This window comes from Chaetodon auriga, chromosome 10 (assembly GCF_051107435.1).
Source record: "Chaetodon auriga isolate fChaAug3 chromosome 10, fChaAug3.hap1, whole genome shotgun sequence".
Taxonomy (NCBI): Eukaryota; Metazoa; Chordata; class Actinopteri; order Chaetodontiformes; family Chaetodontidae; genus Chaetodon; species Chaetodon auriga.
In genome coordinates this window covers 12033640-12046988 of record NC_135083.1, presented here as the reverse complement: position 1 = coordinate 12046988, position 13349 = coordinate 12033640, and the positions used below count along the sequence as shown (strand labels likewise).

Below are 13349 nucleotides of genomic sequence, written 5' to 3'. Positions count from 1 at the left end.
GCCAAGGATTCATAAGCATTTCACCAAAGCAGTGTTTCTCTGTGTGAACAGACTGTTCAACTAGAAAATCAACCACCCCTAGAACAGACAAGTCCAACATTCTGTTGGACTCAGACAGCAGCGGTCTGTTCCCTCACACAAACATACTGTATATCACCTCAATCTGCTCTTCTAGAATCAGTCTCAACAATACCAGATTGATTTTCAGATAAAATATTATTAGAGTAAAAACTTAGAGTTATAGTTGGGCTTGTAATCATTTAAGGTGCTCAGTCACCTGCTTTTAGTAATAGTAAAAGAAAAGCAGCCTTCGAGATAAGGAATTTCATTAAAGGCGAGCGATAGATTAAAAAGATGTGTTAGCTGCTTGCCTTAGAAAGTGTGGCACAAGGTTATCAGGGTCTTCTGCTAATGTTTAAAAGCTTCAATGGCTGCCATGGTAGTAACTTAGTTGTAAATTGTACCAGTTATTGATAGAAAAGTCAGCTTTTACATTAATGTACATACTCTTTCCACATAGCAAGGAGCCCTATTTTTGCAGAGCAGAATCTCCAAACCACAAATAATGCTTCCTTATACCATGTTTCTGAGGTTTAGGAGTTGCAGCAACAATTACATCATCACAGTATATACATCTGTTTAGTTTCAGTTTGAAACCAGCTGGGGTTTTATAGCCAACAAGAGGCCTGACTGGTCATAGATTGTGCTCCTTATTGCATGAGACCATTAACATCGGAGCAATTAGCCTGCAGTTACTTTGTAACAGTGTGAAATGTAACTGTGTTCTGGACATTAAAGCACATGTAGCCCTACAGAGGTACAGCCAGTCTTTAAATGCTTGTGTGAAAGTTTACTCTGGAGAATGAGTTCATGAAATATTGAGCGTTGAATGCATAATGTAGGAGCGTGAACAAACATTTTTACGTGCATGTACACTTGTGTTAAAAGTGACAGTATGGTGTGTGCATCAGCCTGAAACTTACGGTGTACCTGGGTGTCTGTGTGTGCATGGACACACAGATGTATATGCTTGCATATGCGTTTATTTATTTTTTTTCCATAGATGTGAATTTTTATTCCTGCCTATGTAAAATTTGTGCAGTCAAGGAGGTTGAAGATTGCATGCTGTGGCTTGAGCCCCTACTAGTGTTTTTTTTTTTTTCATCTCCTCTGAACTTAACTCATCTGTAAACCTCTTGCATATTTAATGACCAGCCTGCTGTAGTTTGACCTCTGTCTTAGCAACCACTGAAGAAAAACACATAACAATAAACATGAAAATCCCACTGTGACACCTCTCACCCAAAGCCCCACATGGAGCAGTTTTGTTCACATCGGCCGTGTTGTGTTTTCCTGTCACTCTGGCAGTGTCATTCAGATGGCTGAGATTTGTATGAATAGAGGATGATTATGGTCTAGATAATGAGGACTGCTTAAAAATGACAGTCTGACAACTGTACTTACGCACAGTGAAACTCATTATAGTCGACAATAGACCAAAAATATCCACACTGGAAAACGAGAGCCTGGAATTAGCTGTCTGTGGTTTATATCTTTGTCAGCTAAAGCTGTTACAATCACTGTAATTTATAAGGAGTTCATCTGGACACCCTGCAGTAACAATGAAATAAATATAATTTAATACAGAAATATTCCTCAAAAAGGAAATTCCATTTACTCATAGATTGTATTTTTGCCATTTTCAGACCCTTCTGTTGAGAGCCAATCATCCAAAATCAGATAAGACACACATATTATAGCCACATCTAGCCGTGTGTGCATGCACATGCACGCACATACAAACACAAACAGACACATGCTGTCAGGGTGAAGGGAGGCAGTGAAAAATGCAGGCATGGGAGCTATGGCAGCTGTGCCCCCAGAGGCTTGCATCTGGTCCAATCTGGCAACCTGTTCTTCACAAACACACAGAGATACATACACACACCTGCCAACTACACCTGCTGCTAGAGCCAACTGAGCACTGCCGGGCAAAAAATGGGTTTGGCAGCAGAGAGTTCAGAAGATTCTCTGGATTGAACACATGGAGCTCAAGTTTGGCTTTTTCAACTCCAAATATTTACTTCATCATTTGCATTCACTCAAACTGCCGATTCTTGATACGCTAATCTTGTTTTGGGAAACCTCTGCTAATCCTTAATTGTTTAGTTCCTTGAGTTGATAAAAAATGATTTGAATTATTTAAACTTTAAATAAAATCTAAAAGACGAATTTCAGGCTTTAATGAGTCCATAATCGACTTTATTAAACAAGGAGAAAGGGTCTGCTAATCACTGGCAGATAAAGAATGAGCCTTCTGCTTGGCTTTGACAGTGTTATCTTCTATATGTTGGTGTGGTGGGCCCTATCAAAATGCGATTAAAATGACTGACGGAAGCTATCTGCTTTCTCTCCACAGGTCCGCATATTCCCTTACCTGATTGGTCGAGAGTCAGCCTTCGCAGATAATCTGAAATGGATGGCATGTGCTAACAAAGGTGATCTTACAACACATGCATAGACCGCTGTACTTTTTTTCCCCCCTCTCCTTCTAATCTGTTTTTGCAGAAGAAAGTTGCTGCATGCTGCTGTCAGCCCGGCAAAAACGAATACATTATGGAGCTCAGGATTTGTTTGGGGTATTTGGCGAACATGTCTGCGTGCTTGCATGTAGTTGCACAGACATGTGTTTGTCAGGGCTCATCAGTATTAGCACGTGTATGCGACAGCAGGCAGCTGGTGCCAGTTGCGCAGACCAGATATGTCACATTACATCTTCCTCTTAAGCCTAAAGTCCAAACTATCTTAGCGATACACCACTTTCCAGCTGCTTTCTGTGTGGTCATGGTTGTCTCAGTGTGTAGAGCACTTTCCTTCAGGTTCTATATTTAGCTGGGAGGTGGGTGACAGAGACAGTCTGGCTCCATTTCCTCAGGCTGCCGTAGATAAGACAAGCAAGCCATAGGTCACACGAGGGGTGTGCGTGTGTTTTTAGTTCCATGTGTGTAGATAAGAGGACAAGGGCATCCACAGTTTTGCTTGAAAGTGATATCAGAGAACTCATCCAGTCAGTTTGAGGGTGTTAGTGGTGATGATGGGACGTTTGTGTGTGCGCATGTGTGTCGCGCCGCATTAGTGCGGGTTTGTATGCCGCATGATGATTCAGGCTTGTGACAGTGACATCCTCTCCAGCCTGCAGGAGCTGTGCACAACAGGCTTCTCTCAGCTCCCTAGGCACAACATCTCTATACCAAACTACAGCAGAAAATATTTCCTCACTGTTTCAGGAATAGTTTTGCAGGTGAAAAAGTGCTACCTCGTGTGCCCTGTCACTGAAGGGTGTTATGTCAAAATCTCTCCCTTTGAGTGGAGCTAAGAATATTGTTTATATTCTCAAAATGCTGGTCTAGGGGATTTAATTACCACTAAGCCTTATGGCTGCAGCAGCTACTAACAGGCCGCACATGAGAAATGCCTTTGGCTTTCCAATCAGCAAGGAAACGATGCAGTCCTTGCCCCAAGCCCGGATGCGCTGGAATAACTTTCCACCATTGCTCCACTTGTTCCCTGCAGTGTTGCTCACTCGACTCTGCGGTAGGACCAACTCAGACAGGTCTTCTCTGGTCCTCTTCTTGGTTTAACAGCTGTGCACTGAGCTGGGTTTGTTTGCAGTTCATTTAGGGTAACTATTAGACGCAGACAGAAATTAAACCTTAATACTTCAGGGATGAGGTTTATCATCAATTGTCCATCACAGCATTAAAAGAGGTGCACTGTCAGCTGCACTCCACTCTTCTCCCTCTTCTCTTGCTCCCCATGTGTCTGCTGGGCGTGACTGGCAACGAACCAAATAACAAACGACGACCTGTGACTGTCACACTTGGATATAGCACTTTTTTGTGTAGATGTGTATCAGTTGATTTTCTATTCCCTTCAAACATACACATATCAAACATACAACACATGGATAAAAGTATGTGGACACCCCAGTTTGGAGATAGTACTTTTGTGTAATTATTGTTTGGGCTTGACTCCTCATTCAATGTGCAACAGTCACATATGGGTGTATGTGAGGGTATCCACATACTACATAATGCAGCTCAGCCTCACATCATTTTTAACCTCCACCTCGTCCATTACTCTCATGTATCAGGACGCCTTGTTGCGTATTTTTGCTTACATTTCACCCACACCAAGGTCCTTTAAAAATATATCCTGACCAGACCGGGTGGTGGCTGTCCTGTCCTGTATGTACGACAGGTGTACCATGTCACTGAAAGCAGGGAGCATTCGTTTTTTTTTCTCCCCCCTGCTCATCTCACTGGCGCCCCGGTGGCTCAGCCCGAAGGACGGCCTCAGCCTTCCAGAGGGAGTAGTCATTCTTCACTCACCACTGTGATGAACGATGCAGTTAGACTGAGGCAGTTTGCTGCTTTGTGTGCGCTGCGAGTCTGTGTTGTCATTGTACTGTCTGCTGGAATAATAGATCCAAATGTCTCTGAGGATGAAAAAGGACGAATCTGTCAAGGTTCACTTCCAGGTCAAGTTCGGGGCCAGGTGCTTTTTTTTTTTTTTTTTTTTGTTGCTATAGTGATTGCAGTAATGATGAGGTATCAGTGATTCCAGTGTTAATATGAGGATTTGTTATTGACTGTGGCTCAGATTTAAAATTAGAACAGCAATGATCGATCTTATCCTAAGTTATTTGTAAGGATACATGGCATCTTTCATCGATCTATGTCTAGACTCTAGCTCTCTTCTCCCTGTGGAGTAAAGGTCATTGCCGGGAACAATGACCCCAAAATCTGTTTCCTCCAGCGATTTTCTCCTTGACTGCCTCATGGTGATGGAGGCAGTTTGCTGTTTTTACGGATGGGTGAAAATGTGGTGGTCTCTCTCTTTTCCATTTTTCTCTGTGCCACTTCTTGTCCTCTCTCTCCCTCTGTCTGTCTGTTGTCCCAATTCCTCCTCTTCCTCTCTCCCTTTCCGCCCCCCCCTGCTGAGATAACAGTATTTTCCCCCCTGCACATGCACATTAGCATCATAATGGTTGCATTACCATCGTAGGAAATGGCATCACATTTGGTTTAACCGAGATGAGTTCTTTTTCGTTGCATTTACATAGCACTTACCCATTCACAAACCCATGCTGGTTTGCTTTCACTGCAGGGAATTCTTCAGCTATTACTCATACATGTATCCAGGTCTCCATCTGCTTCATCAAGCAGATATCTTCTGCCTACCGTACTGTATTCCAGATGTAATTTCTCTGCTTTGGTACCAAGGTAAATAAAATGGGAGTGATGGCTTGGAAAAGATTATAAAGCCAAGCTGATATTGGATGTGACACTTGCTGCAATGTGAAACAGTTTCGGAGACAGAGACACTGTACTTTGGATCTGTGCTTCATGGCAGCACAGTGAACGATGAGAGTGAACCTGTTCACTGTTTGCCAGCATCTTACTTAAATGATTCATCATCGTTCTCCTCTTCCTCTCTCTGCCCAACAGGCTACTTCACCCAGATTTCCACATTGGCAGATGTGCAAGAGAACGTGATGGAGTACCTCCATGTGCTGAGTCGTCCCAAGGTGATCGACCAGGAGCACGACACGGTGTGGACTGAGGCCTACATTGATAGCACAGTGAGTTGACTATGCCACCTCTCACTGGCACTGGACTCTAGTTCCCACAGTACTCGCTAACCACACACACCCACTGGTTTGTGAACAGTATGGGCTGAGAATCTTCTGTGTTCGATTTATAGGTTTCAGCTTAATCCACAATGCACATCATTTAAAAAAGTACATTTGCATGTTTGGTATCTGATTAATTAAATAATGTAAAGGAGAATAGCAGGAATAAAATTCAAGCAGGGGCCTGATAATGTGTTTTGTATGTCTCAGACTGAATGCGTGAAAGTGTGTGTGAGCAGCAGATGGAACCATTAAGTGAATGAGTCTCCTGTGTGAGTTTGGGAGTTGTGTAGCGTGAACACAACATACTGGGGCACATTGGTGAGTTAGTCTCTGATCTCTCAACCTCATAACCTGGCCAAACACGTATTATGAAATGGCAGTGAATAACGGCTCAACACTCTCAGATAATCACGTGCACAAATCCTCTGTTTTGTAGTTCTCTGGCACGTCTCTAAAATACCATAATGCCTGACCTACAATACAGGATCCTCTGCTGTCCATAATATACGCACAGTATGCTGTAGTATTCACACATGCACAATGCTTCTCTTTTGTTAGAGTTATTGTGTTGGGCCATAAAGTGTGAACAGCAGCCATTTGTCCTCCACTATTTCTGAATAGATAACATGAGAAAGAGCTTCAAAAATGTAAGGGGACAAAGGCAAGTGCCCTCCAGCAGAAATATGTGCAGGCTATCAACACTGCATGGAAGTGGACTCTTTTTCCTTTGCAATCCTCTTCATATCGCTCATGTTTAAAGTTTTTCTGCCTTCCTCTGCTTGTTCCTTTCTCTTTGCCCTTATTATCCTCATCCATTTATCACAGTGAAAGCACATTCACCCAACACTGACTCAACAGTAACAGCTTAAGTGTTGTTTCCGCTGCTGTGACCCTCCCAGCCATAAAGCTCACCTCTCTTGACACAGTCACTGTTTTTAAAGTTGCAATCAAAGTCAGTGTCAGTGGCTTTTTACACACCCACTGGTGCTGGCACTTCAGTCTTTGGAAGCAGCACAGAAAGGCTTTCTTACTCTTATCCACAAACGTATTGACCCTTTCTCTCCTCCTCTCCTCCTTAATCTGTCCTCTTTAGCTCCCCCAAGCACAAAAGGTAAAAAATATCAAATTTGAGGTCATCGCTGTATTGTACTGTGTTCAGGCCCGGTGTGTGTTCATGTGCATTTCATGTGCATGTGCGTTTTGGTCTCTGGTCTCTGCGAAATGACGGCATAACTTGGGTGAACTAACTACCATACTGACCCATGGCATTTTATTGTGTGTCAGTGTCGTATGTCGCTCCACAACCTCCTGATTCAAACCATGCATCGTGGTTGTCATCGGTTCAGTTGATCACTCTCTTCTGCACGCCCAGTGAAGCACACGCACACGTCTGTGCACACGCTCGCACTCATTGATCATTGGTGATGCTGTGTTGGCTGTGCTTTGCCAGTATCTTCAGGGCTGGCAGTGTGGCCTTGTGTGTAAATGTGAGGCTACATTTTGTTCTTTTGCCTGTGATTTTGGTGTGAAAACAAGATTGCCTGTGTTATTTGTTTTGGTAGAATTCTCCAGAATGAGCTGTTTTGTCATCTTCTGGGTGAAAATCCAATGGCCTATAATGACTGGCGGGATGATCTGTTCTGATGCTTTTTTTTTCTTTTTTTCTTTTTTTTTTTAAGCATTTTCAGTGTTTTATTTTTCAGTGTTTTATGAATCATATGTGGGTTGAGATAAGCAGCTCTATAATCATAACAATGATGATTGCAGAACAGAAGAGTGCTCTGCCCCCCATCAGCATGAGCTGAGCACAGAGCAGTCCCATTAGACAGCTGGCAGGCCATATGTCTGACATAGTACTGTTAGTGTGATAGACCCAAGCTTATTGACATCCAAGCGGCTCAGCAGAAAACCGAAATAGATATCACATTGTCAGACATGATAATTGGGATTAGCAAGGAATCTGCACTGTTTCTTTGCATGTAATCACTCCAGCACAGCTCAGGCCTGGGTGCTAGGAGCCCGCACAGACAACAGTCCCCTGATAGTAAAACAGACGGTGACAGAAAGACACACACACACACCCTGCGTGGTGATAGTGTCTGATAAGAAGTTAGCAAAACTCCTGGGATTGGCTCAGTGTTAGGAAAGTGATGAGCATCTGGTATTTGTGTTCCAGGGCTGATGTTTATCATCTTTCCAGATGTACCCTTCATCCTATCTTTCTCCTCTCCTCCTCCATCCCTCTCAGTGCTACCCAATAATCTTTCTAGCCCAGCATTTCTCCCCTTTCTTCCTCTGTTTCATTTCGCGTCTCCCTCTCCAGCGCCCCCCCTCCACCTGTGCTCTCCCCTCCTCTCCTGTTCCCCTCTCTCCCCCTCCTATCCTTCGTCTCACCAGCTTCATCCATCATTCTCTGGCTCATTTGGCTTTGTTTCCCACTCTGTCGGATGAACTGACACTGGAGCTCAGGGATGATGGGAGGGAGGTGGAGGTGAGAGGAATGTGTCAGGAGCGGGTGGGGAGGCGGATAGAAGTTTGAGGAAGGAAGAGAAAGATTTGAAGAGAAAGGATATCAGTGAAAGTTTTGAAGAAAATGCAAAGGATGTAAAAGAAGGATGTGGGGTTGAGAAGAAGGTTTTGCACCGAAGTTCAAACAACAAGACTGATACTTGGTCAAGCATGAAGACAGACAAATGGGAAAGCTGGAAGCAGCTGATTACCTTGATGACGAATTGAAGCAGTAAGCTGTTTAAAATGTTATGACGGATTAATATAAGCTCCGCTATTTCAAAGCAGAAGTGCTAATATTGATTGAGGTAATTGAGAGTTCATAAATATATCTCAAAACACCTGTGCATTAAAAACGTGTGCTAAGTTCGCTGCCAGCTCTGCCCTCCGTTGGGGATGTCTAACACACACTCTTTTCCCCCAGGAGCCTACAGGGAGCTTTGGCTTCAGGGTTTACACACACCAACATCATTAAACCTGGTCCCCAAGGAAACAAGGGTCACCTCGTCCACCAGAACGCAATTTGTCACAGCAACCTAGATTACGAGGTGTCCTGTGAGACACAAACAGGAGGCAGGGGTGTGTATCTGAGCCCTCTGAGGGGTGGAAGTGTGTGGGTATTTGTGTCAGTGGGGAGCGAGTGTATTAGAGCACAGAGGCGTTCTTTTTCATTCTCTGACCCACAACGGAGGAAAGGACTCGCACACACCATTTGCTCTGACTGATACAGATGAAGCCACAGAGGCAATGATGATGCAGATTTGGCCCAAATGTGTGCGTTGAGTTCTGCCCTTGTGTTCCAGGTTGCAGGTTATGTATGAAAAGTCAGATTCTAGATACAGAGCACTCCCTTTGGGACTCGTGTTGGAGGACAACATTTAGGGTTCAAGGAAGTTTCCTCTCGTGGGTCAGGTTGATGAAGCACAGGTTTAAAGGTCCTCCCTCCTCTGGGTAGGGCGAGTGCGAATCCTCTGTAGCTGTGCTGTTGGCTTTGAATCCAACAGATGCAGTTGCTGGCTGCCTTTCTCTGTGCAGCTCTTGTTATCTGCTTAATTACAGTATGTCATTTCCCACAGCAGCTGGACAAGCTTGATTTTCACCGAATGCACATATACAAAAAAAAAAAACATTTCAGAGTGGCGTTGAAGTACAAATGGTACACATTTCATGAGGCTGCCCAGCAACAGTTCACGGGGATGCAGAATAAATGGCAGTCCATACGTTTTCAGACCGGTGATATATGATCCAATAGATCTTGGAAATAGATTTTGTATTTTTAGATGAGCCTCTGTTCGTTTTTCCTGTCCTTTGATCGATCTCGTGCTTCAGCAGCATGGCTGTCCATTGTTACAGCAGCTGTACTTAGGTGTGCTTTGTTCTGTCTTTGATGTCTAATACTGCGTCCTGGATTGCTATTACCAGCTGTCTGAGCTCAGGTCACCAATTCCCCTTCCCTGAGTGTCTGAGGGAGACAGAATGGATGCTGGCAGTTTCCTGTCATTACCTATTATTACTGGAGGTAAAGGGGGGGAGCGCGAGGGGAAAGAGAGTGTACAGGGGGCATTTAATGTTCAGTTAAGAGGATTGGTTAAATGGGGTGGTTCCCTAAGAAAAGTACTATGCTGGGATCTGATATTCAAGACAGTCTAACAGAATAATGCTCTATTGATTGCTGCAGCAGAAACAGATCATGTGCAACATGATTTATGTTTTTTGCCACCCCATCTAACTTAACACAATTGCGGATTTTGTTCTGGGATCCATATTGCGCTTAATGGACCAATTACTTGGGGTGGCTTGAACATAAACTGCGTGAGTGACTGACATTTAGACAGCATCGACATTTCACAGCGGACAAGGTCAGACCAATGTTCTACCGAGTGCGAAGCCTTCCTCCAGTATCTTCATAACAGTGCCAAGCTTTCATCTCTAATGGATCATCGTCAGATACAGTCAGCCGCTGGAAAGATAAATATCATAATTATTCCAGCAGTCTTTAGGGAGGGAAGATACCCACATCCAAACTAGAAGCACTGCCTTTGGATAAGCTTATTCTGCAAGAGATCAAAGGCAGACTGTGATTGAACACATTTTAAGGCAAATAATAAACATGAATAAAACATGTCATGGAAGTTTTGTAGGTCCCTCAAGAAGATAATGTGACTAGGTCTGCTGCAGAATTCCTATCAGGTTCACTACTTAAGGAACGAGTGTTATGCAGCTTGAGATAATCACTCACTGAGTGTCACTAAGCAAGATGATTCATATAATGTGCATGATACCGTGCAATGTGCTGTGCAGTTGCATTTCTTTTGTATAATGTTTCATCATTAGCTTCCCTCTTCTCCCTCCCTCTGTCACCCTCTCTCTTTCTCACCCTCTCAACCGCTGTCTTTCACTGTTCTTCTCTCATGGCTCACTCAGTTGGATGATGGTCAAGGTCCGGTTCTAATGACCACAGTTGCAATGCCAGTGTTCAGTACCAAGAACGAGACTGTAAGTGGAAACAGAGCACCAGCACCAATAGCACATTCACTGTCACTGCCATTATGTTTCCCCAACTTGTTTTCTCCAGTAATTTGCAGTTTAATTGAAAAACTGTGCGACTGCTTATTGCATAACTCGCACGGAATTAGGCTTTCTGACAATAGATACAAATTGTGAAATAATGGTTAATTATGTTTGTATTTGATGGGCACTAATTTCAGTTTGATTGGAGTCTGTAAATTAGAATACAGTAGAGCATCACTAATTGATTATATATTACACATTGAATCTTTAATATCATGAAAAGCGGATCTGAAAAAGGCCGTGTTATGGAAGTAACCTTTCGAATGCAAGTTAAGAATATTTGTAATGTGTGTGCTTCCAGAGAAACCGTGGCATCCTGCTAGGCGTGGTTGGGACTGATGTGCCTGTCTCTGAGCTGCTCAAGACCATCCCCAAGTATAAGGTACAAGTCCCAACATCGTTTAGTTATTCCTAGAAATTATAGATCTCAAAGGATATGAGATCAATCATCACACCTTCACTAATCACAACCAAAAGACCTAAAACAAGTTAAACAATTTAGATTTTTTTTTAGGTTTTGTTCATGTTTTGACCCTGATTATTCATCACGCCTTCCTCAAATCCAATAATAATAAAATTATACACTCTGCATACTAAGGCTTTCTGATAGTGTCCACCGCCACATCCCCTGTGCTGATCACTTTTACTCACTAGATCTGGAGCCTGGTTGAGCGTAGCTAAGATTTTGACATTTGAAAGTGTGTTATTTGTCTAGGCGTGGATGAATATCACCATCCTCTTGTATTGCGCAATTGAGTTTCCCTACAAAGACAATGGTTCTACCAGTAAAAATCACAAAGAGCTTGATTAGCTAAGATGTACAATAAGGTAGATTTGTCATGCATCCATTCACTGCTTTGTGTGTGTGTGTGTGTGTGTGTGTGTGTGTGTGTGTCCTAGCTGGGCATTCACGGCTACGCCTTTGCAATCACCAACAACGGCTACATCCTCACCCATCCAGATCTGCGGCCACTTGTGAGTATCACCTCCAGCGCCATTCAAATGCTCCGTAACAAGTTAACCGAGTATGAACCTTATTATCGTAACAATCCCTTTTAGGGCATAGAGATTGAAGTTCAAATGTATTAATTTATTTTGTACACGCGACTGAGGAATACTAACTCTTGAGTTCATGTCAAGTCAATTACAGATTTCGCTGTCACATCAAGATGCCGATTGACATAGAAAATTAGTGTGTAGTTGTGTGGGTGCTCTATGTGCCGTGCGTGTGTTTTGGCTGCGTGGTGGTATGTAGATGAGGAGAGTGTGTTCCAGGCCTCCGCTGTGCTGTGAATAGACAGAGATACAGCTTTTGAATGGCTGTGATTAACTCCATTGTACTCACTCACTCCTCTCACAAGAGGATGAGGGAAGAGAGTGCAGAGAGGGAGGGGAGGGAGACTGAGGAGAGCAAGGAACCTGCTCAACGTGAGAATAGGTGCAGGGCGACAAAGCGGGATGCAACACTGGATGAAAATGCAGAGATATGGAGGGATGAGAGGAGAGCAGCCGTGGAGGAGAAGAGTTAACAGACAGTGAGACAGACAGACAGATGGTTTAATAGTGGTCTAATTAAAGATGTTAATGAAGGGTGTTTAACAACTAATGAGGGGTGGGACGCTGCCCTCATTGACAGATGAATGGAGATGAGGACTCACAAGTACACACATGCAGCAGATGCACAAACACATATCGTACTCATTAATAAACTCAATAGTCTGGCCTCTATCATCCTTATTTAATGTCCATATCAAACAGGCTCATGCAAGTAACCCGACAGGGACGGGGTCAGTTAAAGGAATAGTTTGACATTTTGGGGAGTACATAAATTCAATGCCACCGCCATGCATGTCCCTTAAATGTGAAGGCAGCAAGGCCAGCTCAGCCTGGTTACCTCACAGCGATAACGAGACTCCAGGAAGCCACTGCCAGCACCTAACTCTGTGTAAAAGTACATCTCCTCTGTTTGTGTACTAATTAAGTAGATGAGATATGACATCTTAATAGTGAGCTTTCAGGCTGCTGGTGGGGTTAGACAGAGTCAGGCTGTTTCCCCCTGCTTCCAGTCTTCATGCAAATCTAACTGTCTCCTGTTTCCTGTCCTGACAGAAAGTAAATTATTAATGTGCACTATCATTTGTCATTTATTTGCTGCTTTCAGGTTCTCAGATGCTGCTTTCACCTGGTTTATATTATTGAGACTTGAATCACTGGGTTTGAACAAACCAAACCATTTGAGAACATCACCTTGGGCGGTTGTGATAGGGATTTTACATTAATGTAATAATTATGATGATGATGATGATGATGATGATGATGATGATTTGTAATAAAAAAAAATAATTTATAGATTGTGAAAATAATGATTAAGTGCAGCCCTATTGTACGGTGCAGTGCATCTCTGTCTGTGCATGCGTGTGTGTTTACATGGGCCTGTGTGCTCAGTACGGAGATGGCAAGAAGCGAAGGAAGCCCAACTACAGCAGTGTGGATCTGTCCGAGGTGGAATGGGAGGATAAGGATGACACGGTGAGACACTTGTGGTGAATCTACGCTGAGCATCATCACGGTA

At 43.4% G+C, this 13349-nt stretch overlaps 1 protein-coding gene across 2 annotated transcripts in view; it reads left to right on the top strand.

Annotated features, from left to right (window-relative positions):
• Positions 1-13349, top strand: part of cacna2d3a (calcium channel, voltage-dependent, alpha 2/delta subunit 3a) — a 111472-nt gene that overhangs the window by 64638 nt on the left and 33485 nt on the right. The window contains exons 11-17 of one of the 2 annotated variants that reach the window (XM_076741240.1): positions 2420-2498; positions 5511-5644; positions 6792-6809; positions 10631-10702; positions 11079-11159; positions 11678-11752; positions 13223-13306. In XM_076741240.1, coding sequence (XP_076597355.1) covers positions 2420-2498; positions 5511-5644; positions 6792-6809; positions 10631-10702; positions 11079-11159; positions 11678-11752; positions 13223-13306 — 543 coding nt within the window. The remainder of the gene's footprint in view (positions 1-2419; positions 2499-5510; positions 5645-6791; positions 6810-10630; positions 10703-11078; positions 11160-11677; positions 11753-13222; positions 13307-13349) is intronic. The other variant, XM_076741241.1, reaches the window with a different exon arrangement.